The sequence below is a fragment of the Mesocricetus auratus genome, unplaced genomic scaffold, assembly GCF_017639785.1.
Source record: "Mesocricetus auratus isolate SY011 unplaced genomic scaffold, BCM_Maur_2.0 Super-Scaffold_100004, whole genome shotgun sequence".
Taxonomy (NCBI): domain Eukaryota; kingdom Metazoa; phylum Chordata; class Mammalia; order Rodentia; family Cricetidae; genus Mesocricetus; species Mesocricetus auratus.
Window position 1 is genome coordinate 106,620,202 of NW_024429189.1, and position 27,610 is coordinate 106,647,811.

Consider the following 27,610-nt stretch of genomic DNA (forward strand, 5'->3'; position numbering starts at 1 on the left):
TAAAAGCCTGAGATGGGTCCTCATGATGCCTTGTTCCTGGCTGCTGACACTACAGCCTTGGGATCCCTCAGAGCCACTTGGGAGGGCTTGTACTTCACTGGAGTTGAGGTGGCTCCAGTTCCCTTCAAGTGTTTGCATTTGTGTGGCTAAGTGACAGTGCCTGCATCCACGCATGCATGCATGCATGTGTGTAGGGTGTTCTATGGAAAGGCTATTGTCATCCTTAAGTCAATCAAAGCTCCCATTTATAACAAATGAGGGAATGTTCCCAGTTATGTACCCTATGACTAACATCTTTTGTAGGCTAAAGCCAGACACTGGAGCAATCTTATGAACATAGACCTCCCATATAAGGTGCCAACACAGTACTCACAATTAGGTTTTAAAAGCCCTGGAAACCTTCGTTTCAGCTACGCTGGGATGCATATGCCTATGCAAATTGCTACCTACTTTATGAAGTTAACTTTGACATTTATCTAATGTTTACCATCTCTCATATAAAAGAGAAAATAACAGTACCAAAGACATACATAAAACAACAATATTAAATAAAATGAAAAGAAATAATATGACCACCTTATAAAAGGGGTGATTACTGTCCCTTAGGCTGTTGGTTTTATGTTGAGACAGAGTTTGCATTCCTTTGAAAAAAATGAGCACATGGCTCCTAGAAAATGACAAAAAAAGTGCAACATCATCTTTTGGAAATAATCCTTTGATTCCCCAGGTCTGTGGTGATTGACACCTTAAAACCGCAATCAGAGTCTAGGGCAGAGCTTACCCTGCAATGTGGCATCTTACCTATGTAGGTTAGGCTTATTTATTCTTTTTCCCCCACTATGTATTTGGAAGGTTAAGTAGGCCTCTAACTCACCACAACAAGGTAAGATCAAGCACAGTGATTAAATGTTTCACAAAATTACAGAGATGCTTAATTTAAGTTACAGTTAAAAGCAGTCTGAATCATTACCTAGCCAAACCACATGAATTAGGTCCTTAGGCAACTTAGCAGAAATTTCCCATGAGGACTTTCTGCAACTGGTCTTTGTGGTGGGGAAAGAAAGTTCAAGGCCAGCGAATGGGGGCATTCTCGATGCTCAACTCCGGCCTGACAGAACACAGGAAGTAGGAAATGTTCAAGGTCTGTTTAGTCCTGGTTGCTTCTCAGAAAGTGCTTTGTGCCTGGAGGCAGGTTAGGAAAATGCACCTGCAGGTGAACTCTGCTTTCCCTCAGAAGCTAGCATGGGGGTCTGACCAGAGCAGCAGCTGTGGGCTTCCCACCGCTTGCCCACTTCCCCCTCTTTTGTTTTTCACTGGGTGCCCAGCTTCCTGCGCCATGACCGTTCTCCCCTATAGGACTGAAGTTTGAGATCAACTTACATAGTAGTCCTGGTCTAGGCCTTTCCTCCCAATTAGATGTAACTGTCCAAGAGATACCTGGAAATGACGATTTTTTTGAAAATGGTTTTAGCAGCAATATCAATTTAAATAAAATAGCATTTATTTGTTGATTTTACTGTAGTTCATTGCTTCAGTTTGGTGTTTTTGGCAAGCTTTGAAAGAGGCAAGGAACATTCTAGTCTCTGTCTTTAATCACATGACCAGTGGCTACTAGGCACATGACTTCCTTAGTAGCAGAAATCCACTGGCTAGTTTATAGTAAGGACCAGGTTCATGTCTCACTAAGATTACATAGGTGCTGTCCTATTCCCACCTTGCATCCTCAGGAGTCCACCTACATTAATGCCAAATTTGGAAGTATTATTTTCCCTTAACTAAAATCTAGGTTTTTAAAAAGTGAAATTTCCAGGAAGAAATGCATAACCACCACCACCAGCACCTCCACTATTGCTATCACCATGGCAACTACTTCTTGAATAAGTCCCCAAACTGCTGGTAGCAAGGGGACAAAACAGAAGGGGTGTAGACGAGAGGGCATCTCCCCTGCTTCACATTCATTCAAAGTAGGGTGCTGTTGATTCCCCTGGCACTCAGAAGGTAATTGGCATGTTCTAAGAATGTGGTTTTTTTCTGTGTGCATTACTTGTATCTGAACATCTCCTCTTTCTGCCAAGAACTTATAGTACTGGTATATGTCCCAATCCAAAATCTCACTGTTGGAGCTCAGATTTTCAGGTCTCTCGGTTAGTCTCACTTTTTCCACTGGAATACCTTCACTTTTTTCCAATTTGTCAGCAACTGTGAACAGAAGCAAACCAGAAAATGAAACACTCGAGCTGCAAGAAGTAACAGTTAACTTTGAGAAACACAGCTAGACTCGTTCTGCTCAAATTGTGCAGGGATCTGGACTGCTGACAGGGAAGAGGCATAGGAAACAGGGGCTCACTGGGTTTTGTTTATCTGGATCTAAAAGACAGTGGGGAAAGCCTGTACTTGTTTTTGAAACTAAGATAAATAGTATCAGCATAGACTCTTGGAAGAATGTGGGCAAGGGGATATCAGCACAAGCATAGACCCTTGGGAGGATATGGACAAGGGGATTTGAGTAGAGGCTTTAAAGGGGCACCCATTGATCCCTCTGTGCTAACTTTTTATGGGATGGGCACTGCAATATAAGAACAAGGACTACTCAATTATTCTCTGTAGACAGTCTGAGAATAAATACAAAGATACATATGCTTGAATATTCCTAACAAAATGTACCATTTGAAATATACATAGGGATTCCATTTTCATTAAGTATATGAGAATGCTCGTCATAAATAACCTCTGAAAACAACAGTATTTTCTTCAAGCCCTTTCTTTTCCCAGATGTCTAAGATACATGTTTATGTGTTATTCTGAATACATGAGTTAGCCCAGTGGGTGCAATCCACTTCTAGGAAGACTTATTAAGAGCTACTCTCTCTGAGTGATGTTGCAATGTGACATACAACTCTGAAGAGCCTCTAGGAATATAGACTACCCCATGCTCTATTTTTGTAGACAGAAACTGGGTGGTAGAACAATGATTGTTTGAACTGTGGAGTGATCCCTCCTGTGTGTGTCTTTTATTTGTTTCATTAGAATTTCTTTCTTTCTTTCTTCCTTTCTTTCTTTCTTTCTCTCTTTCTTTATTATTTACTTATTTATTTATTTCAAGACAGGGTCTCTCTGTGTAACTTTGTAGACCAGGCTGGTCTCAAACTCACAGAGATCTGCCTACCTCTGCCTCCCAAGTGCTTGGATTAAAGGCGTGCACCACCATGCTACCACCGCCCGGCCTTAGAATTTCTTTTTCATTGTTACTTATTTATTTATTTATATAGCTCTGGCTAGCCTCAAACTTGAAGTGACCATTTACTGTTTCTATGTCCCAAATACAGAGAGTACATACTGTGGTGGTTTGAAAGAATGGAGTGGCACAATTAGGAGGTATGGCCTTGTTAGAGTAGATGTGGTCTTATTGGAGGAAGTGTGTCATTGTGGGGTCATGCTTTGAGATCTCCCATGCTCAAACACATAGTCGCCTTCTGCTCTCTGAGTATCAAAATGTAAAACTGTCAGTTTCCTCCTCAGCACCATGTCTGCTTGCATGCCGCCATGCTGTTCACCATGATGATAATGAACTAAACCTCTAAAACAGTAAGCCAGTCCCAAGTAAATGTTTTCCTAAGTCAAGACTGTGCTGGCAAAATCCACAGAGATAGCTGAGTGGACAAGGGGGAGCTCTTGAACCCCAGACTTATGACTAGGAGGCCAACAGGGGACTGATCCAGACTCTGTGAATGTAGTGTCAGTGAGGAGGCCTCAGAAATCTCTGGGGCTTTGGGTAGTAGACTAGTGTTCACCATGACATACAAATGAACTTTGGGAGCCCATTCCACATGGAAGGATGCTCTCTCAGCCTGGACACATGGGGAAGGGCCTAGGTTCTGCCCTGGATGAAATGACAAACTCTGGAGATCCCCCCAAGGAGGGCCTTACCCTCTCTGGGGAATGATGTGGGGATTGGGCTGGGGGTGGAGGGATGGGGGTGGGACTGGTGGAGGGAGAAGGGGGGAGCCGGGATTGACATTTGAAGCATGCATGTTTCTAATTTAAATAAAAAACATACATAAAATAAAGAGTTGAGGTGGTCTAAACACTAAGTTAGACTAAACACTGATCAAGACACAGGTTCATACCACCATGCCCCCATTAGGAACTTTTTAACAAATCATCCAACATTATATGGATTAGGGAGTTCATGTAATATTGGTTTAAGAGACAAATATTACAACAAGGCATAGTGGTACACAACTTTAATCCCAGCTCTAGGGAAATAGAGGCAGGTGGATCTCTATGTTCCAGGCCAGGCCAGTCCTACATAGGACATTCCAGGCAAGTCAAGGCTATATGCAATGAGACCTTGTCTCAAAAACCCCCAAACAATCTACCAACACCCCTCCCAAAGAGTTATGAGAATTACTCACTATAATCTGCTACTTTCTTGTAATGATTTAGGGCAACTTCACAATTTTGTAGAACATTGATTCCTGACAAATATCTGTACCCCTAAAACACATGCATATATATGTGTTAATATTCAGATAATGCTACAGTTATAATACATCTATTTTGGTCTAAGAATAGTTACAAACCAGAATCATCTGAGACATCATGCTTCCTCCAGCACTTCCAAAGGTATAATATATCAGTGCCTACGATACAAGAAATACAATTATATTGATTTCTTAAATTTGGAACTCAAGTCAAGCACTGCTTCTTCATTCCTATCCCAGTAATGAGCCAAAAGCCATTCCTAAATGTGCCCCAAGTCTCCATTTGTTCTATTAAGATGGTTTCCATTTATTGCGGGTGACCAGGGTGTAGAGTCTGTGATAAAGGCATGGCATATGGTGTTTTATTTTATCACCCTAAAATCCTATGAAGTAGATAGTGTCTACCTTCAGTAAAGAATCTATTTATTTTATCACCCTAAAATCCTATGAAGTAGATAGTGTCTACCTTCAGTAAAGAATCTAATTCATGAGATGGCAGATTTTTAAATTTCTGTGTTGAGTGGGCACTTTCATTACCACAGTAGAGCGAGCCTCTTTAAGAAAAAATTCTATTTAACGTTTGTTCCAGGAAAAAATAATGTTGACTTTACCTTGGCTTGGTCATATTCCATTCCTATTCCATAGGAAGATAAAAATCCTAATGCCTAAAGTGCAAAAGAAAACACAAAACTGAGTCAGTCAACTTGTTTCATCATTTTTATCTATATATTTATTTTTTAGATTCATTTATTTTACTTTATGTGTGAGTGGTTTGCCTGCATGAATCTATGTGCATCATGTATGTACCTGGTACCCTCAGAGGTTGAAAGAACGGCACTGGAATCCTTGGAGCTGGGGTTAGAGATGGATGTGACCCACTGGGTGGGTTCTGGGAATCGAACCTGGTTTCTCTGCAAGAGCAACAAGCGCTCTTAACTGGTGAGTGAGTCATCTCTTTAACTCCATATATTGATAATGGATATCTTACACATTTTCATAATACTTTATACTATTAACTTGTTTATAATACCATAACAAAGTGTTTTTAATTGTATGTCTGAATCTTTGACAATTCTTGTTGCACCTTTGAATAATGCATAACAATGAAATATTAAAGTCAGGCATGATGGTGTACATCAGTAATCCCAGGAGGCTGGCAGGAGGATCATGGTATCTAGGATATCCTGGGCTACATAGAAAGACTGTGTTTCAAAGAAACAAAACAAAAGCAAGCAAACTAAAAATATTATAAACTTGTGGTTGATATATTTTTTCCTATTTTATTTTTTAATAAACTTCTCCTTTGATGTGTTATCACTTTAAGCTTTCCATTCTTCTTGCTTTTTGTGATATGGGGAGTGAGCCCAGGTCCTCACATGTGCAGGGCAATGTTCTAGTACTGAGCTGTTTCCCCACCCCTAATGAGTATTTTTATTCGTATTTTAAAAATAAAATAGGATTGACATAATAGAACATTTAAATAAAAATATACTGAATAAAGAGTGAAAGCCTGATCACAGAGTAAGATGGAAGTACTGGAAGCCCCCGCCTGCATCCGACACAGTATGCCATCCAAAAAGTTTTTATAGAAACCACAGAAACAAGTTAAATCAGTACATCAGTGTGACACACCAATAGGAAAATGGGATTCAAAACCCACATAGGCAGCTTCCAGATGGTTTGACCTATGATTTTCCACATTTGTGATGGTGTGAAAGCAATCTGCACTCTGTAGAAACTGTGTTTCAGATCTGGATTTTGTTATTTCCTGGATTAGTGGCATGGGATGCCATACTCCTAGGATGCTAGGAAGAGGCAGAAAGCTGCAGTTCCTGGTCAGAAGTGATCACAAGGGTGGACTACTTTGTGATGATGTATGTGTTAGTAAGCTATAGTGTTTGCAAGGTGACACGGACTAAGCGCATTTCAACTTGTGATACTTTCAATTTTTTATTGGCTCTCTCAGACTCATTTCTTTCAGCAGCCATCTGTGAGCCCTTCTCAGTTCTTGTTGGGCCACTCCAGCAATCTCCAGGCCTATCTCCTCTTGTCTATCCTTCAACTGCCATTACTATCACCACTCCATCTCCTGTTACAAAGCTCACAATTATATTTCACAGGGTTTATGGGAATGCTGTCAGATGTCAAGCATGTTCATTAAGTCCAATAACTCAGTCACCTCAGGAAAGAAGTAATGTATTATACTCCCAAGGATAGTGTTTCTGTGTGTGTGTGTGAGAGAGAGAGGACAGAGAGAGAGAGAGAGAGAGAGAGAGAGAGAGAGAGAGAGAGAGAATGTGTGTGTCTATCTCCATGTGTATATGGAGGCCGGAGTACAATCTCAAGAGTTCCTCAGGTACTATCTACTTTTTTGTTTTCTTGAGGCAGGTCTCTTACTACTTGGAACTCTCTAGGCTAAGTGACACTAGCATGGTTCGCCAGCAAGTTACAGGGATCACCTCCCTAGGTTTAGGGTTACAGGTTCATGTCATCACCCCTGGTTTTTTATGTGGGTTATGGAGCTCGGAACCCAGATTCTCATGTTTACAGAGCAAGCACTTTCTGAGTTGAGTCATAACCTGAGTACTGTGTGACTTTTGTGATTAGGAAATTGACTGTAGAAGTTTTTCTTTTCCCTCAGAGCACAATAATTCTACCACATTTGTGTAACTGCTGTGCTTTACAAAATCTGCACACAGATAAAAACCTCTGACTCTAAACATCTTCATGTTCTTCACTGGGCTGAGAAAGCTTCCTTTTAAAGAAGGTGAACCTCGCACACACATTGCAAGTGGAAAGCCCTGCAACTCCTCTCCACATGGCAACATGTGTATTTGAAATGGTTAAATTGGCTCTTTTTAAGGATGCCACTAGCCAACTTTAGATTTAAAAATTTCTTTCAACTTCTGCTCAGTTTAGAATCTGGTCAATTATGCAGAAATTTGACAGTAAACAAACATACTGACCTTTAAAGAGAAGGTGCCATTTGGGTTTATATTTGAAGACTCTCTACCGAGAGTACATTGTTTTGGGCAGGGTTCGGCAAACATGTTGGTCTGGTCCTTTGGAAAAATCTGTAAACTGGTGAAGTTGTGAAGTAAAGCTGGTAGTGAATGTCTACTCTGTGATGGGGAAGGGACATTTTTCTATATAAAACTGGCTGAAAATGAAAGGACCAGACCATGATGGTACCGCGTTGTGTCAAGGCAGAGTAATAACAGTGAATGAAGGGTTCTGCATCCAGCCCATTTTATTGTTTTTACGCTGCTTACAGCATCCAGGACAATAGGAGATGCTGAAAGGCGTTAAGGCCATCACTTACTGGAATGTGCCAAGTCCTTTCCTTTCCTTTGTGCTTGGGCTTGTCACCTAACAGCTCCTAACCATCAGCTTTTAGTGGGTTTTGTCTCTTCTTTTTTGAGATAAGGATAAGATAAAACTAGGTGGATTGTAAAATGATTAAATCTTAACCCAGGAAAGAGACATATTGTGAGCTGAGAGAAGACTGGTGACATCTGTGACACATTGGCAGTTTTGAAAGTCGAATTCTGCACACCGGCTTGCTCGTAAGACTTGACTCTGAATTCTGCCAAGTTGTGTGTGGTACTTAACACAGGTTTAAATGCCTGGGTTTACTGTGAAGGCTTTAGCATAATGGATATTTTATCGTATTTTAAAGTAAATTACTCAGGGTCTGAAATAACAATTTAAAAATCAAATATTTCTCTGTGTGCTTTTTCTAAGAAATTATTAAAGGAGGAGAAAGATTAAGCAATTTCCCTCTAATTACCATACGAAGCTGGGAAGCTTTGTTATTTTTACTTTTGGCTCAAACCACATACCAAAGCAAAGTGTGAATCAGTTCTAATGAGTAACTCAGACACTCCTAATATAAGGCCATTAACATCAAAAACACCCAACAGAAGCCTCGAATCATCTAAGTGATTATTAATTTGATGCTAGAGATGATGTTTCAGCCATAGCACGGTGCTAATGACTATAGTCCTTCTAGGAAACACTTCAACTCTTCAAATTTGAAATAAATGAGGAATATGTGAAGTCATTGCCATTGAGATATAATTATTTTCAAATCACAGAGCGCAGTAAAACATCACTCACATCTTTCTCCTTTACACATCAACTGTAGTTATTTTTATATGATAGAGAGGATTTTCATATAATCTGTTTTGAATTGTATAGTCAAAGAAATATATACATTTACATCCAGTAACTTTAAAAATATTTACATTTGTGTGTGTGTGTGTGTGTGTGTGTGTGTGTGTGTGTGTGTGTGTGTGTGTGACAATAAGCATGTGGCATTCAAAGGACAACTCCTGGGAGTTAGTCATCTCCTTTCACCAAGTGGGTAGGCGAATCAAACTCAGATTTCAGGCTACACACAAGCACCTTTTCCTGGAGACTACTCTATAGTTCCTGTGTTTTAGAAGATACTGATTCTTTGTTAATCACCTAAGTAGATTGTCTTTAGAGTCTTAATTACTTCTGTTGCCCTTCAAGAATTTCCTTCAGTTTATTTGGATTTTTACAAGTTAGGTCTTTCTGAGATCTCTGACACTCCCAGGTTCTCTATTGTTTTCCAAAATTTCTGATTGTTTTCCCTTTCCCTCAGACATCACAGATATTCATTCTCTCAATCGCAAGCACATGTGCTTGAGAGCACATGTACACACACACACACACACACACACACACGGATACATATTATATACTCTACAACATGTATATACAATATATATAGAGAATATAAGAATATTATTATTTGGTCACAGTTCCAGTTTTTTAGGTACATTTCTATGTGACATTGTTCTCCTAGTTCTCAGAAACATTTCTGACAATCCAGACAATGTTCCTAGATTATGTTAGCTCAAGCAGCAGAAACAAAGATGCTCCTGGCTAACCCTATTAGAGAGCAGTTGTGAGGATGGTCTGTGCCACAAAATCTCTTCAACTGGCTGTTCTTTGTACAATGAATGAATGAATGAGTAAATCAATTCCTAGGGAAGTTACTAGAGGTAACAATGATAGATATAGCCTTAGTTTAGCATCAAGTCCAGCTGTAGTCCTGGAGATTTCTTGCTCATTCATATGAAAATAATTTGTTTCCTAGTCCATATGGAGTCAGCCAGAAGATTAACCGAGTCCAGGATGTCAGAGAAGGTAGAAGTGGGCTTTAATAGAGGACTTTTACTAAACCGTATTATAACTTGCCACATTTCAGCAGTACGACTTAAATTTGCTTATGAAGTCAACACATATTCTTTCTTCTGGTCTTCTTGAGACCAAAGACACACATACTGGACAGATAACACCATTTTTACATATGAGAAAATTGAGATGTACAGGGAGGGGGCAGTGTTTGAACCAATGTATAAAAAAGGACTGGCTGACCTAAGACAGAACTGTTGAAGTGAACATTGTCACACACCAGTATGCTTTAATGCCATTTAACATTTGCTAAGGATTCTTGCAGATATTATTTACTTCTTCCACCAGCTTTGTGAAGAGAACACATTATTTCCAATCTTTTTAGGTTTGAGAAAACTGATGTTTTGAAACATAACTTCTTTAGGGATACCAAAAGTAAACACAAGATGGAAAGGCTATTAGGATGCAGAACCCAGAGCCATATATGATCACTCACGATCTGGGAACTCCTGCTTTGCTACCTCACTGTTTCACCTTGCAATCTGGAATGGCATTTCCTAGAGTTTTCCATCAGTGCCTGCTTCTCTATAAAACGATGATCATGGCAGTTTATGGCCAGTGGTTGCTGTTTAGAGCTGTCCCCTTTGCTACTAGGCTTGCCCTAGAAAATTATTTTCTGATTAACTTTAAAGCCAATGGCAAGCAATTAGATTAGAGTGTAAGCTGATTGGCTTAATTGATATGTGCACTGAAAATAAGGAAAGGAATTAGATAATATAAATTTCGGGACATCCAAAGCTTTATATTTTTTATTGCCAACTCTGAGATTCAACAATTCTTGTATTTTATTAACATTCACAGATCTGTCCACTGCATTCTTTTACATAATTGTAAGAATTCTGTGACACTAAACCACATATCTACCAACATAAATTAAGATCATATGGATCTTTAAATAATGACATTGATCTGTATGTATCTACATAGAAAGATATCCATGGTATTAAATGAATAAAGAGCCAGCTAAGGAACAACATATATGTGTGGTCTCATTAAAAAAACTGTATGTAGTATAAAAGTTCAAGAAATATAATAGTGGGAGCAATATTTTTATAGCTTCCTTCTGTTAAACTGAAACTGTGTCTTTTAGCAGTCACTACCCTGCCCCCACCCTCTCTCTTTTATAATGAATGGCCATGATGTTCTAGGCATGGAATTGAATATCCCACAATAACACCATTAAGTCATTCATTAATAATTAATTAATAATTCATTCAACTTTACATTTTTTTTGTCTCAGACAGTTTGCTAAATGCTAGAGCTACACTAATGAACAGGTTGTGGTGTCCAGTGTTTTATAATTATTTTAACTTTATAGATGCAGACTTAGAGAGATTGCCTTATCCATCATGGGTGTTTTGTTCAACTTCTGGCTCAACTAGGTATACAGACCCATAGGACATGCATGGACTTTATTTGCTACCAGTCTTATTCTGGAGAGAATGGGGCAAATGAACCCCAGTGTGTGCCAGTGGGTAAGTGTCAAGCGTCCCTTATAGTGTATACAATCATCTAGGAGCCGCCATCCCAGATACCTCTGATGCAAGGAGATGACGCCTATATGGGGAAGATGTGAAAACCATCTTGGTGTAAATGCTTCATCCTCCACATAATGACTCCACAAGTACAGACACAGGGTTCTCACTAAAAGATTTGCCATCATCAGGTTCAATAGTTCATTATACTTTCTTCTCCTCCAAAGGCAGTTTGCCACTCAGAGGCCATTTCTATCATAAGTCATGCTCAGGAAAGACATAGTTAAAATTTTATTCTTACCAGGTTACCTGGGAAACAGAACTGGAGTGTGAACCAAAGGTCAAATTCTAGTGCATAAGAAGGGGAAAGGGATGTTTTTCAATAAGTAGCGTATTCACTAAGCAAGCATACTAGTGTATTCAAACTTACTCTGACTCCATGCCTAGTTTCTGTACTGCACTGGATGAGAACAAGAAAGGTCTCTAGTGTGCACCTTTTAGGTGACCTTACTTTTGTCTTCATATGTTCTGAATTCTCATATTTTAAGTTTTTGGTTAATAGGGTGAATTTTAATTGTGAATCAGACAAAACCTTTTCATAAAACACTATAGCAATATAAAACATGCTTTAACTTTAAATTAAGTAGTTGAAACAGAATGATATGCGCAGATGCATGTAATTAGGATGGTGTAAAAAGAGAGCTGCAGAGAGCAAGAGGACAAGTGAAAATACATGGTAGGCCCCATAACAGCTGACAGGGGATTGGCTCCTGAAGGTCTTTGTCTTTATTCTCTCACCACCTCCCACCTCTCTCTTGCTATGTAGCCAAGAATGACTGCGAACTCTGCTCCTCCTGCCTCTACCACCAAGCCCTGTTTTATGCAATGCTGGAGCTCAAACTCAAGGCTTCCTTAGTGCCAGGAAATCACACTACCAACTGAGCTCCATCCCGAGCACAAATTTTTCTGATTTTTTAATGAAATGATCATTTTATTCATAAAACATATTTATAAAAATAGAAAAACAAATGCATTTAGCTTATAGAACATTTGAAATTAAAAGTCAGGCAAACATTATCTTAAGAAAAGGTTTTGTTTCAGATTTCTTTTTAAAGATGAATGCATTGTATATGTAATTTAACAATATTTGGATTCAGAAGTCTTGTGTCAAAATATACACAAGGATACATTAGAGAGCAGCTCTGCTCTTCCCAGTGAACTAGAACAATTTATCCTGAGTTCCTGCTGTACTCTGGCCTGGACACCATTTCAGTGCATTCTCGGTGGCCATAGGTCTGGGTCTATGCAGTAGGGTGGGGTTATTATTGCTTTCCCCCTTTCATATGTTTGTGTTAACTGAGGATATAACTATTGAAAAAATTTCATTGTCTTTCAAAACTCACGTTTTGGGCTTTGTATGATCCTTCTTTAGCCAAGTACTCATATAACTGGATAGCTGCTGTTATATTTTGCATGCCGAAACTTCCAAATAGCAAAGCATCAGCCATTTTTTCCATAGCTTTCAAATTTCCCATGTCAGCTGCTCTGGCAAAGAGTACGTAGGCTCTGTTTTGAGAATGTAAAGTCAGGAAGTTGATTCACAAAGATGAACCTTTCTGTTCCCTCCTTCATATGCCTCTCCAGCGGGTAAGCTGCGGTTGTCATTATTAGTAATGACGCAGCTTGGCTGAAATGCATCACACATCTAGACAAATAATTCTTTCCCTTCTATGTCAAAGACTGAAATTTCAAAGATGTCTGACAAACTATGAAGTCACTACAAATGAGATATTTATATAATATATACCATGTGTCAAGACTATATTCCAACTAAAATGAAAAACTAAAGACTTAACGTAAAGCTGAGCTCTTCTATGGTCTCTCCCATTATAAATAAGCATTTGTTTTATAAACTAAATTTCTAAAGCTATGAGATATACCATAATTAAAATGTCACATCTAGGAAATCTGTGTGACAAGAATGTTGATAAATTTATATTCTAAAATAATCTTCAAAAGCAGAGCTAATTCTTCAGTACAGCAAAGCCAGACTGTTTAGAAAAATAACAATCCAGTTGCACTTTAATGCGTAGGGTTTTAGGGTCTAAGTTCTGGGTTCAAGTCTTGGTTCCACCCATTAATAGTTAGAAAGCTTCAGTCTAACTTCTTTGTCCCTTCTGCAGCCATAACCCTGGGATGGTTGTAGCACCTACTCAAGGCTTCTGTGACATTACACCATGTCACGCTTAGCATAGTGCCTTATTTAGCTAGTACTGTTAGGATGATATCATCGATTAAAATTTTATAGCATAATAATTGTTCTATAATTAGGGGGTAAATGGTGTGAAATTTTAATGGTTAAAATGTGGATTGCCTTACACTGCATTTCCTATTAAAAGTCGCCTGATCTGTATTGCATGTAGTACCAGGCTCAAAGATATTTCAGAGGCAGAAAATGTTTGGGGGATTTGTTCTTACTTTTACAACATTCTTTTGGTAGTTTAAGACCAAAAAGCATTACCTATAATTTATGATCTTGGCTCAAATATAGGAGAACACACACACACACACACACACACACACACACACCAGTCTTTGATTTCAATTTACAACCAAGAGAGTTAATTTTTTTTTTTTCAGGCAGGGTTTCTCTGTGCCTTTGGAGGCTATCCTGGAACTAGCTCTGTAGACCAGTGAGTTAATTTTATGCACAGCCTATCTATACTGATGCTAAGGGAAGTTGCTAGAGTTGCTAGGTGGCTAGAGTAGAACAGGCTGAGGAAAAAGATCTTCAGGCATTGGAGTTCTGGCTGTCAAAATAGAGGGTCTGTACTCCAGTGGAACAAACTGGAAGTCAGAATATCAAGAAAAGAATCAATCACAGTCAAAGCAAGTTAAGATTCTGCAAAGCAAAGAGCTGGGGAAGAGGTCTCAAAGGTCAATGTGATGACTTAATATTGATTTTCAACTTGACTAGATTTAGAATCACCATGGAAACATATCTCCAGGTATCTCTACGAGAATGTTTTCTGAAAGGTTTAAGTAAAGGGTGAAGTCCCATGCTGAATGTGAGTGGTACCATCCCACAGGCTAGGGACTGAATACAAAGGAGAAAGTGAGCTGAGCATCAGCATCTGTCTCTTTGCTTCTTGACTGTGAACACAATGTGACCAGTTGTCTCATGGTTCTTATGTGTGATATGACCTCAAGCTGTAACCCCAAATAAAGCCCTGTTTAAGTTGTTTTGTCAGATATTTTGTCACAGCAATGAAAAAAAGCAACCAATACAGAAAAATGTATACTAATGTGTAGGGTTTTTGATATGGTAAAGGTGACCATGTGGCTTATGGTCTTTCAGAACTTGTTTGTAGGAGGAGCATGGAAGAGCTGAGAAATATGTGCTAGAGAAGCCCTAGAATGCTCTGAGCAGAGCTTGATGAGCCATTCTGGTGGGGGTGTGGAAGACCAGGATGATGAGTGCACTCTCATATAAAAGAGAGCATTTATGTTGTATTTCATCTTCATTTTGTCCATGTTCTTAATTTGGGTGACACAGAATTAAAAATAATAAACTAGTTCATTTGGTTGATGGAATTTTATGTCAGGATCACGTTTAGGCTGTGTATGGCTAAATCTCAGTTTTCTTATTTAGATGAGCAATGAAAGAGAGAGAGAGAGAGAGAGAGAGAGAGAGAGAGAGAGAGAGAGAGAGAGAGAGAGAGAGAGAGAGAGAGAAACAGAAAAATATGAAAAGCAAGGAGCTTGGTAAGGATTGGGAGCAAAAGAATTGTAAACAAAGACAGTTCGGACAAAGCATCTGAAAGTATTAAAGAGATTAGTATTGTTAGAAACCTCACACTTTTAACTGGGATAATAAAAAACATCCCTGACGGTAAGTTGCCACTCAATAAAGGATCTAACTTGTGGAAGTAAAAATTCATTTGGAAGGAGAGAGCCTGGGCTCCAGATCAGCAGGTTAGCGTTAAACCTGATGACCTGAGTTCAATTCATAAGACTCTCATGGTGGAAAGAGAGAACTGACCTCTCTCTACACAAGTGCTATGACACACACAATAAATAAAAAGATGAATATAATTTTTGATTAATAAATGGAAGGAGAGAGTTTGAACTAAGAATGTCATTAAAGAGATTCCTTGCTAGAAAATAACCACCTATGGCAGTGTTTCCCCTAGGGCAGCACACAGAGGCCACTCCCACTGTATCTCAAACCCACAGCAGAACTTGGCAGTGTTGTTCATGCAATACTGATTTTTTTCAGGTATAAAAGGTGAAAGAGTGAAGGCTTTTGCTAAGGCCAGGGACTGAGGCTAGACAATGTATTGCAGGGTCAGATTCCCTATAAAAAAGCTAAGATGTTAAAGCATGAAGCTGGACAGATAAAGCTATGTTGTAGTGAATACCTTAGGATATTGGAGATGCCAAGAATGTATAATGCCTGCTGAGGAAAGCTGCAGGCGTGGAATACAACCAAAAAAGACTATGTATTTGGCAGGTGGAAGAGCAGGAGAGGCAGGGCTGCGCACTACCACTGGAGCTCACATTACTCAGTCACAAGCCCCAAATTCTGATTTTTCCTTGTTGACTTTCAGTCTTGCTTGATTTGATCTTTTCTTGGTATACCCTCATTTCTCCCTTTTGGAATGAAATATACAATTGTATAGTAGGAACATAGTGTGATTTTTTTATTTTATAGGGACTCATATTTAAGAGTTTTCTGTTGAGTTTCAGAAGAGACTTTGGAGTTTGGATTTTTGAGCAGCTGACAACTTTGAAGAATTTTAGCATTGACTAAGTGCATTTTTCATTATGAGATAAACACAAGACTTCAGGGAGTGAGGACTGAATGATACTCTTTAAAAGTGGTGTGTCTGGGTGGCAAAGTGACAAAAGGTGGGTATGTGATAAGTCTTGACAGACGGATGCAATGGAAACACCTCTGATGTCTTTGAGGCTGTTTCCAGAAAAATTGAATTGATCACTGAGACCGACCCGAGTATGGGTGCAGCCATCACAGGGGCTGAGCTCCTATGCTGAATAAAAGTAGGAAAGCCAACTGACCATCTCTCTCTGGTTCCTGATTGGTGACCAGGTACCTCACAGTCCCGCTGCATAACTTCTTGCCATTATGGACTGTACCATTGAACTATGACCCCCAATAAGCTCTACTGTTAAGGGAAGCTTTTACTTTGCTGGCCGCTTTGGTTTTTCCCTGCCAGTTGCCTGGGCTCTGCCGCTTTGTAGTCCCCAAATAAACACACAGGAGGCTATATTAATTATGAAGCTGTTGGCCTTGCTTGTTTCTTACTGGCTAGCTCTGACTTAAGTAATTACCCCATAATTGTTAATCTAAGTATTTCTCTTACCGGAGAATAGTTCCGGGCGTCCTACCCCATGGCGGTTACATCTCGAACTCTCCTGTGTTTCTCCTTCCCAGAATCCTCCTGGACTCCTAGTCCCACCTATCTAGATTCCTATTGGCCAACAGTGCTTTATTAACAAATGTACAGGACTTCCCCCATCACCCTACCTTAAATTGCCTTTGCTTTGTCACATCAATGAGAAAAGTAACTAATATACTTGACAAAGATAAATGTCTGGGGCCAAGGATAGATACCGGGAATAGAGCCTGCCAATTTGGATACAGACCTTCGGTCACTTCACCTGCTGCTATGAAACTCTGTAGCCTACAGGACTGAGAAGGGTACCAGCATAGACCAGGGAAAAGAAACCTGAAATGGGCATTCCATGCTTGACTCAGTCTAGTACCAAGAGACAGCAGCAGTCTGCTTTGTACGCATCTCCAATTCCATGAACAGGGTAGGCATTATGGCTTTCTTATGGGCAAAGTCCAAAGTCATAGAATAGATACTAGAAGCAGAACCCAGGACCAGAGAAGTTGCTTTTGGGTAGGAAAGATTAAGAGCTGGGCTGCAGTTCCCAAGAGGGAAAAAAGGAAGAGAATCCAGGTAACATGGACAGACACAGTAAACTGAGCAGCCAGCATCATCTGTGAGGGTTCTGGCACTGGCTACTGGGATGGATGCTAGAGCAAGAGTGTCTAAATGCTTCTCCAGGTGCACCAGTAACTTGCTGTGGAGAGCAGCCTGTCTTCATCACTTCTTTCTGTCAGAAAGTAAGTAGCTCTTAGTGAAGGACCAGCCCTAGAAAGAATGCATTCAGAATGTAGATGTGGACAAGCTGAAAGGCTTAGTGCAATTCCAAACCATGCCATCCCTATCCTGGGAAGTGCCAAAACAAGGAGGTGGGCTGGAGAATTGAATGATTCCCCTTTCTTCCATGGGATACACAGTATTCGTATCTCCATTTTCCTGTGTCTTAGATATGAATATACAGATTTGCTTGACTTAATTAGCGACAGAATGTGTTATCCTAATGTATAAAAACTTTTGCTTAGCATTCCCATAAATCCCTGGGATGTCTAGCTTTGGGCTTAGAGCAACTCTGGTGTTCTGGTTTCCATTCCACTCATAGTTGCACCTCTGCTGTTGTGAAAACAAGCTGCTTTTCTGTCACTCTAGGGGTGGGGACTGGGTCAGGATAGCCTGGGTAAGAATAGTCTAGCATAAAAGCTCATACTTGGGACTTTCTAAGAGTGTTTTTGCACTATCAAACAAAATCTGGAGTACCCCTGGGCTTGACAGGGAATACCTAATGGGCTTCTTATCTCTAGGCATTCTCATGCTACAGACTGAGAAACCTGCCTTCAGTGCTTGTTTGTTCTTTTTAAGGTTGTGTGTGTGTGTGTGTGTGTGTGTGTGTGTGTGTGTGTGTGTGTGTGGTGTTGTTCATGTCCATGTACACTGCAGGTGTGTGTGCATGTTGAGGCCTGATATTGAAACTGTGTGTCTTCCTTTGTTACCCTCTACATTATTTTTGACACAGGTCTTTTGTTGAGCTCTCTAGAACCACTTAACTAATCTGGATGGCAGCGACCTTGAGTATCTGCTTGTCCCTACCCCTAATGCTAGGGTGACAGATGTGGGACACCATGCCTGGCTTTTACATAGGTGCTTAGGAGTCAAACTCAGGTTCTTGTGCTCATGTGGCAGGAATTCCATATAGACTGTGGTCTCCCTATTCCACTCCCAAAGCTTGAAGGGGAAAAATGAAGTATCACTTACCTTATAAAATTCATCTGTGAACTGATATCAGAGTCTTCAATTCAATTCCATTGGTCTACTTGTCTGTTTTTGTGCTAATACCAAGCTGTTTTCAGGACTATAGCTCTATAATAGAGTTTGAAGTCAGGGATGGTGATGCCTCCTGAAGTTCCTTTATTGTACAGGGTTGTTTAGGCTATCCCAGGTCTTTTGTTTTTCCATATAAAGTTGAGGATTGTCCTTTCGATGTCGGTGAAAAATTGTGCTGGTATTTTGACAGGGATTGCATTGAATCTGTCGATTGCTTTTGGTAAGATTGCCATTTTTACTGTGTTGATCCTATGTATCCAAGAGCATGGGAGATCTTTCCATTTTCTGGTATCTTCTTTAATTTCTTTCTTTAAAGACTCAAAGTTCTTGGTATACAGGTCTTTCACCTCTTCGGTTATAGTTACCCCAAGATATTTTATGGCGTTTTTGGCTATTGTAAAAGGTGATGTTTCTCTGATTTCTTTCTCATCCTCTTTATTGTCTATATACAATAAGGCTACTGATTTTTTAGTTAGTTTTGTATCCTGCCACTTTGCTGAAGGTGTTTATCAGCTGTAGGAGTTCCTTGGTAGAATTCTTTGGGTTGCTTACGTAGACTATTATATCATCTGCAAATAGTGAAAGTTTGACTTCTTCCTTTCCGATTTGTATCCCCTTGATCTCCTTTTGTTGTCTTATTGCTCTAGCAAGATTCTCAAGTACAATATATTGAAGAGATATGGAGAGAGTGGACATCTTTGTCTTGTTCCTGATTTTAGAGGAATCACATTGAGTTTCTCTCCATTAAGTTTGATGCTGGCTGCTGGTTTGCTGTATATAGCTTTTATTATGTTTAGGTATGTTCCTATTATCCCTGATCTCTCCAAGACCATTATCATGAAGGGGTGTTGGATTTTGTCAAAGGTTTTTTCAGCGTCTAGTGAGATGATCATGTGGTTTTTCTTTTTCAGATTTGTTATATGGTGGATTACATTGATGGATTTTTTTGTATGTTGAACCATCCCTGCATCCCTAGGATGAAGCCCACTTGATCATGGTGTATGATTTTTCTGATGTGTTCTTGGATTTGATTTTCCAGTATTTTATTGAATATTTTTTGCATCAATATTCATGAGGGAGATTGGTCTGTAATTCCCTATCTTGATTTTGTCTTTGTGTGGTCTGGGTACTAATCGAAGACCCTGATATCAACCCACACACCTCTGGACACCTGATCTTTGACAAAGAATCTAAAACTATACAATGGAAAAAAGAAAGCATCTTCAACGAATGGTGCTGGAGTAACTGGATGCTGGCATGTAAAAGACAGCAGATAGATCCAAATTTATCACCATGCACAAAACTCAAGTCCAAATGGATCAAAGACCTCAACATCAATCCAGCCACACCTAATCTCTTAGAAGAGAAAGTGGGAAGTACTCTTGAATGAAGTGGTACAGGAGACCACTTCCTGAACATAACACCAGTCTGACAGACACCGAGATCGACAATTAATAAATGGAGTGCCAGCCTACAATCCTATGGCCAGAGAGTCTGGGAAACAGAAACTTTATTTAGTGGCTGATTGAAGAAGAGACAGACTCCCTTGGTTAAGTACTGAGCTGAACTCAAGAAAGCCAGTAACAGAGAGGGAGGACTGATGATCAAAGGGATTAAGACTGGGCTGGTTTAACCCCCAGAAACAGCTGACCAGACAAAGGTTAACTCTTGAATCCCAGGCATTAGCCTGGGAAGCCAGCATGGGACTGATTAAGACCCCCTGAATCTGGGTGTCAGTGAAGAGGCCTAGGGAATCTATTGAGCATTGGGCAGCAGATCAGTACCCATCCCAAGTATACACACGGACTTTGGACTCCCATAGAACAATGTGAGGTGCACTCTCACCCTGAACTCTTGGGGAAGGGTCTAGGCCCTGCCCTATATGAAATGGCACACTATGCACACCCCCATGGAGGGCCTCACCCTCCCTGGAGAAATGAGGGGATAACGGGGGGGGGCACGGGAGGAAGGGAGGGAATGGGAGAGGGACCTGGAACTGACTTGTGAAGCAACCTTGTTTCTTATCTAAATTTAAACTGGAAAATAAAATTAAAAAAAATAAATGGGACCTCTTGAAACTGAGAAGCTTCTGCAAGGCAAAGGACACACTCAACAAGACAAAACGACAGCCCACAGAATGGAAAAAAGATATTCACTAATCCCACATCTGACAGAGGGCTGATCTCCAAAATTTACAAAGAACTCAATAAGCAAGTCGCCAAAACAAAAGTGGAGTACAGAACTAAATAGAGATTTCTCAATAGAGAAGTCCAAAATGGCCCAGAGACACTTGAGAAAGTGCTCAACATCCTTAGCCATCAGGAAAATGCAAATCAAAACAACTCTGAGATACCATCTCATTCCTGTCAGAATGGCTAAAATCAAAAACACTAATGACAGTTTATGCTGGAGAGGATGTGGAGAAAGGGGAACACTCCTCCACTGCTGGTGGGAATGTTGACTTGTGCAACCACTTTGGAGATCGGTATGTAGATTCCTCAGGAAAATGGCAATCAGTCTACCACAAGACCCAGCAATTCCACTTTTAGGCATATTCCCAAAAGATGTACACTCATACAACAAGGACATCTGTTCCACTATGTTCATAGCAGCATTATTTGTAATAGCCAGAACCTGGAAGCAGCCTAGATGCCCCTCACCTGAAGTGTGGATAGAGAAAATGTGGTACATTTACACAATGGAGCACTACTCATCAGGGAAAAAAATGGAATCTTGAAATTTGCAGGCAAATGGATGGCACTAGAAGAAACCATCCTGAGTGAGGTAACCCAGTCACACACACAAAAAATAATACAAAAATTGTATGTACTCTCTCATATATGGATTTTAGACATGTAGCAGGCATTGCCAGCCTACAGTCCCACAGCCAGAGAGTCTGGGATGCAGGGAGGACTCTAAGAGAGATATGCATGGTAACCCAGAAAAGGGTTATGGGATGCGATCTCCTAATTGGATTGGGGGGCAAGAAGAAGAGGAGGGTAGAAGGAGATGGGAGAAAGAGGGAGAAAAGAGGAGGAGAGAGGAGAACATGGGAGAACAGGAAGGGTGAGCCAGGGTAAGAATAGAGGAGAGAAGGATGGGAGATACCATAAAAAAACGAGCCATTATAAGTTGGAGGAGAGATCTGGCACTAGTGAGATCTTCACAGATCAACAAGAATGACACCAACTGGCATTAAGGCTAACTTAAATGCCCTCCCATGATAATGAGAATGAAGACTACCTCATATGCCATCCTAGAACTCTCATCCAGTGGCTGATGGAGGCAGTGGCAGACACCCATGGCTGGAAACCAAATTGAACTCCTGGAACCCAGTTGCAAAGAGGAGTGATGAGCAAAGGAATCAAGATCAGGCTGGTGAAACCCACAGAGGCTGCTGACCTAAACAAGCAGGAACGCATGGACCCCAGACTAATGACTGAGGGGCCAGCATGAGACTGATCCAGACAACCACCCCAACACACACCGAACCTGGGTGTCAGAGAGGAGGCCTCGGCAATCTGTGCGACCTTGGAGAGTAGAGCAGTATTTATTCCTGGCATACAGATGGACTTTGGGAGCCCATTCCACATGGAGGGATGCTCTCTCAGCCTGGACACATGGGGCAGGACCTAGGCCCTGCCTGGGATGATGTGACAGACTCTAAAAATCCCTCATGGAAACCCTTGCCCTCCCTGAGGAGCAGTGGGGAGTTGGAGTGGGGATAGGGAGTTGGGAGGATTGGGAGGTGGGGAAGGAGGGGAGTGAGAGGGAACTGAGGGTGACATGTGTAAAAAGTTAAATAAAAAACCCTCATCTATGAACAAAACAGTATCATACACATTAAAGTGCTTTGAAAGCCATAAGGTCTATATGAATACTCAGAATAAAGCATGCTAAAACACAAAAATTTTATTTCATTTGAAATTTCTCATAAATTATAGTAAAAAGTATTTTTGCTGAATACTTCTGTAAGTCACTTAGGTCTACATTTTGTTTCATGGATAGGAATCCCAGTCTCATATAATCCTCTTGCTTGTTAAGTATGATAATTTTGGGGATCCACAAATAATCATTGAACCCTTTTAAAAGCAAAAGTTGATGAACAAAATAAATTTCTTTATTATTACAATAAAGTTTTAGTAATAGACTAGATTTTCTGATTGTCTTTTTTTCCCCATGTGGAAATTTAACTTTGCTGAAGGAACTAGATACTTACTCCATTTTCTGTTTTTGACTTTTAGACTCCTGGAGCATCTTGTTGCCCACCTTAAATAGCTCATCTCCTTTATCTGTGATACTTTTCTTGTCTTGCTTTTTGTCTATATGGGGGGGAGGGAAAACCAATATTATTTCTATTTTTAAATTTTGAGAAACAATGTGCTGACATTGTGCTAACATTTTGTTTTGAGTTTTGCTACTTATTTGTCAAGTATTTGCATTTCAAGTAGATCATTTGGAATTATTCCCAGCTCTGGGGCCTAGAAGGTAGAGGAAAGATATGCTTCCAATGGAAGGAGAAGTGTTCTCTGCCTAAGAAAAGGATGTGGGCTTCTGTAAGCAGAGGGTTAGAGGTCTCCTGGTATACCCTAGAGAGAGGTAGGATCTTAGGTGCTGTGTTCTTAGTCAATACTGCCAATACTGCCCTTGTCTGTGCCATTTGGTCCATATACTTAGAGCCCTGAGAATCTACAAGGACATGGGCCAGGTATCTCCAGGATGACCGGAACAGGCATAGGAGCTGAAGTGGCAATTTTCTTGCAATTTTTTCTTTGTGTAAGGTTTCTGCCATTCCTTAAAACTTTCTTGGAATGCTGGGAATGATGCATATATTATCAATAATAGCTTGCTCATTTATGTGGGGACCAAGCATCAGTCTTAGAGACTAAAGAAAAATAAAGAGATGGTATTTTTCTAACATTTATGTAGCACTAATTTTTTAAAAACACCATTACTTGGTTTACTGATAAGGAAAGCTAATTCTCTACCCTTCAGTTGCCTCTCTCTCTCCTCTCTTTTTCTCTGCTCCCTCTTCCTTTGTCTCCAAGTCCATTACAATACACAGTGGAACCTGATTAGAAAAATAGAGCCTGAAGCCCTTTTAAAGGAAAAACATTTGGGATTTGAAGCCTCATTAACAAGATCACAAGGAACTTTAAGTGGCTCTTTTTCTTCTCTCAGACAAGATAACACGAGATGTCTATTTTAGAAACTAGGAAAAAACCAAAAAGTAAATTTTAAATTATATTGAAAGCTTTAAGCTAGTCAATCAATTCAGAAACACCAGACATTTTAACATCTAATTTCTGCTTTGAGTTATATGCTATCTGTATTCATGATTAAAAGGGAAAAGTAATGGAGAAAAAATTTGACTAATCTGTATATGGAATAGCAATTATTGACATTAGCATGCTTTCAAAGCATGAGTATACATTTTTGAAGACTGACTATAAGTAATGATTTTCCATGACAAATTCCTCTCCAGGGCTTTTATTTTTATTAGCATTTCTTTGCCTTCCCAAATGTATTGAAATACATATTTTCACTACTATGGCAGGATTCAGTTTCCAGATAAAGTTATCTTCTTGATGCTTTAATTCTGTTCTTATGATTTGAAGGTTTCCAAATCTGGGAGAGTGCAGTAAGGGAACTATTCCAGAAAGTTTTCTGAATTTGATGTGAGGCAGACTAGATAAACGTAGGAAAAAAACAGAGGCGGGGTGGGGGTCACGGGGAGAGAGTGGATGAAATGAACATGGTGGGCCAAGGCAACCACTCACAGTCCTTGGCTTTGTTACTACGAAATAATAACATCTATGTTCATATCATCATCTTGCAAATTTGCCTGTTCCTGTCATGCATCTGATATAATAACACATCTAAAAATCTGGGGAGTGGGGAGTGAATGCTATTCTTGGAATTCCTTGTTGCCCCCAAACACATACACCTTAATCCTCAGTAATCTTCTTCCCCGTGAAGTTTGACCATAAGGACAAACTACCTAAAATGGTGGTGATGTGACTCTAGAGAAACCAATGCCTCCTCTTGAGAATATGTTTATGAGGTACGTTAGAAAGACAGGGAAAATAAGGGGACATGGGAAGGGAAAAGAGACCTTATTCTTGATTCTGGTTGATGTTTTTTACTAGCTGAGAATCAAGAATTAAAGGATCTGGGCATGGTGGTACACACCTTAAATCCCAGCATTTGGGAGGCAGAGGCAGGTGGATCTCTGAGTTTGAGGTCAATCTAGGCTACAGAGCAAGTTCCAGGAAAGCAAGGGCTACACAGAGAAACCTTGCCTTAAAAATAATAACAACAACAACAAAGACTTAAAGCACGATTAATATTTGATGTGAAGATTTTTTTGAAAGCAAATACCCCCCAAAAGGAGTGGAACTATAGGAGGTGTGACTTTGTTGAGTGGGTATGTCCTTGTTGGAGGAAGTGTGCACTGTGGGTTGGATTTTGAGGTCTCTTCTTTGCTCAAACTTTGCTCAGTGTGACACTGAGACCACTCCTTGTTGCCTATAAGATGTAGGGCTCTCATCTACTTCACCAGCACCATGTCTGCCTGCATGCTGCCATGTCCCACAATGATGATAATGAACTGAACCTCTGAACTGTAAGTGTGTGACCCCAATTAAATATTTTCCTTTGTAAGAGATTCCATGGTGTCTCCTCACAGCATTAGAAACCTAAGACAGTTGCCTATATATAGACAAAGTTCCTTTTATATATAAATATTTCAAATAAGAATGTTAAAATAGCAATGAACTGTTCCTAATGTCAGAGCATACATGACCTTCAAATACTGCCCATTCCTTTCCCAGATATTTTCTGCGACTCAACAAACAAAACTATTAATTTTTATTTGCAGTGAAAACACTCTAACTTTCTGTGCAACACTGGTGATCTTGAATTTTCCTTTATCAGTTATACATTTCTGGGGCCACATTATGAGTTCATTAACTGTAGCTATAAGTAACTATAGCATGAAGCTGTGTCTCTGGCCTATACTTCACTGATGTTGCTGCCTTCACTCTGTATGATGGTTTGAATGAAAACGGCCCCCATAGGTATGTTCCAGCTCTTGCAAGTAGTGATCTTAGTTGTAGATGGAGTTTCTGTCCCACCTGGTCCCACAACCGTTTAAACCCAAATAAACACATGGAAACTTATATTAATTAGAAACTGTTTGGCTGATGACTCAGGCTTCTTATTAGTTAGCTATATCTTAATATTAACCCATTTCTATTAAACTATGTATTGCCCCAAGGCTGTGGCTTACCTGTACCCGTATTGCTCCAGCATGTTACTCTTTCATCTGCCTCCTCTCCTCAGAATTCTCCTAGCCCTAACTATACTTCCTGCCTAGCTACTGGCCAATCAGTGTTTTATTCATCAACCAGTAAGAGAAACATATATACAGAAGGGCGGGGCATCCCCCATCACTTGGCAGCTTTTGTCACATTGTTATGGTTAACATCAAGTACAAAAACAAAAGCTAAAGGTAGTCCCCTACAGGAAGGCCCACACTTATTCCTCAGTTGAGACTCTCTGTCACATTGAGAGTTAAAGCTAACTAGAAAAAGAGGTATTGGGGAGGGCTTTCACAAAGTAAAGGGCGAGGAGTAGATGTACCACAGTTGTAACTCTAGTTCCAAAGGATCTGAGTTACCCTCTTCTGGCTTCCATGGCCAGGGAACACACACATAATTCATAGGCACACATGTAGACAAAACATTTATACACAAAGTCTAAAATACAAATTGAAAATTAAAACACAGAAGTATGTAGAACTGTTGGCTCCCCAATAATGATAGGGAGACATTATGAGTTATGAAAGCTTAGGCTTGTTTCTAATTACTTCTTGTAACTTAAGTTAACCCATATCTTTTAATCTATGTTCTTTTACATGGCTCAGTGACCTTTACAATGTTAGTAAATGTAATTAACATGTTGCTTCTTCTGTGTCTCCTCGTATCTCCAGGTGTCTCCACCCTTCTTCTTCCCAGCATCCTCTGTGCCCGGAAATCCTGCATAGCTATTGGACATTCAGCTTTTTATTAAACCAATCAGAGACACATCTTCTGAGTGTACGAAAAGATTATCCCATAACAGAAGTAAGTATACCAGAGGTGTATTTAAGATGGCAGTGAATATGGAAACTATGCTAATGAACTAAATGAATTTTATGTTTTAATATGTGTCAGAGACATACTGTGCAGAAAGGTTTGAATTAATATGAGGTTTTCTGGCCTGGCTGGTCCTACTGCCCTTCTCTGCCCCAAAGAAACATGCAAACGCTGTATTTGTTATAATGTTGTTGGTCGTTGGCTTGGTTTCTTATTAGCTGGCTCTGACTTACATATTAACCCATTTCTATAAATCTAGGTTTTCCACATGGTCTTCTGTTACTGGAGAAAGAGTCTGGACCTGTTACGCCTCTTGAGTTCTACACGGTGACTGCTTAGTATGTCCTCAGAGAAGAGAAGGGAACGATTTCCTTTTTGTCCCTGCTTATATTCTGATTCCTGCCTGTTTTTGACATTTTTGTTATTTTTTTTCCTTATTTTCATTAATCTACATCTTAGATGACTAAAGTACCAAACCTCTTCCCGAATGCAACTTCATTTGGAGATAAGGTCTTCGAAGAGATGATTAAAATGATTATCTAGGACTGATGTTCTAATGAGAAGTGGAATAGGCTCCAGGGTGCACAGGTGTAGAGAAGGGATGTGCTAGAGTGTGGGGCTTTCAGTGAGGCAGAAACCTTAAGGGCATACTCCTCTATCAGAACCCAAAGGGCTCTGTCCTTTATTATCAGCGAAAACTATGGTGCAAGCTGTGCATGCCTTAAGGCATTGCTGTCCACCATTTTAATCTTTTAAACATACACTCATTAACCTTGAGGTAAGCACACTCCCAAATATGTCTATTATCTTTCTTTCTTAAATCATGTGTTTAAAATGAGCATGCTCAGGAATGAATCCCCCCAACCTTTAATACACACAGTCTCTCTAATAAAATCTTCATAGTTTTTTCCTTCTTTTTTTTTTGCTTTATAAAACTCCTATTAACTCCTAGCCTGTTCAAGAATATATCTCCACTTCTCATGTCTTAGTTATGCTTATTTTGACTCTGTACTTGCCAACACACTAGCTCATTGTGCTGGGTTACATGGAAATTA

The 27,610-nt window shown here is 39.9% G+C and overlaps 1 protein-coding gene across 2 annotated transcripts in view; it reads right to left on the reverse strand.

The window, feature by feature from the left end:
• Sel1l2 (SEL1L2 adaptor subunit of ERAD E3 ligase) overlaps nt 1-27,610 on the reverse strand; it is an 88,318-nt gene that overhangs the window by 32,267 nt on the left and 28,441 nt on the right. For both annotated transcript variants that reach the window (XM_040744948.1, XM_040744947.1), the window contains exons 3-9: nt 22,637-22,739; nt 12,589-12,751; nt 5,096-5,149; nt 4,584-4,643; nt 4,416-4,497; nt 2,045-2,199; nt 1,381-1,437 (exon numbers count right to left, since the gene is read on the reverse strand). In XM_040744948.1, coding sequence (XP_040600882.1) covers nt 1,381-1,437; nt 2,045-2,199; nt 4,416-4,497; nt 4,584-4,643; nt 5,096-5,149; nt 12,589-12,751; nt 22,637-22,739 — 674 coding nt within the window. The remainder of the gene's footprint in view (nt 1-1,380; nt 1,438-2,044; nt 2,200-4,415; nt 4,498-4,583; nt 4,644-5,095; nt 5,150-12,588; nt 12,752-22,636; nt 22,740-27,610) is intronic.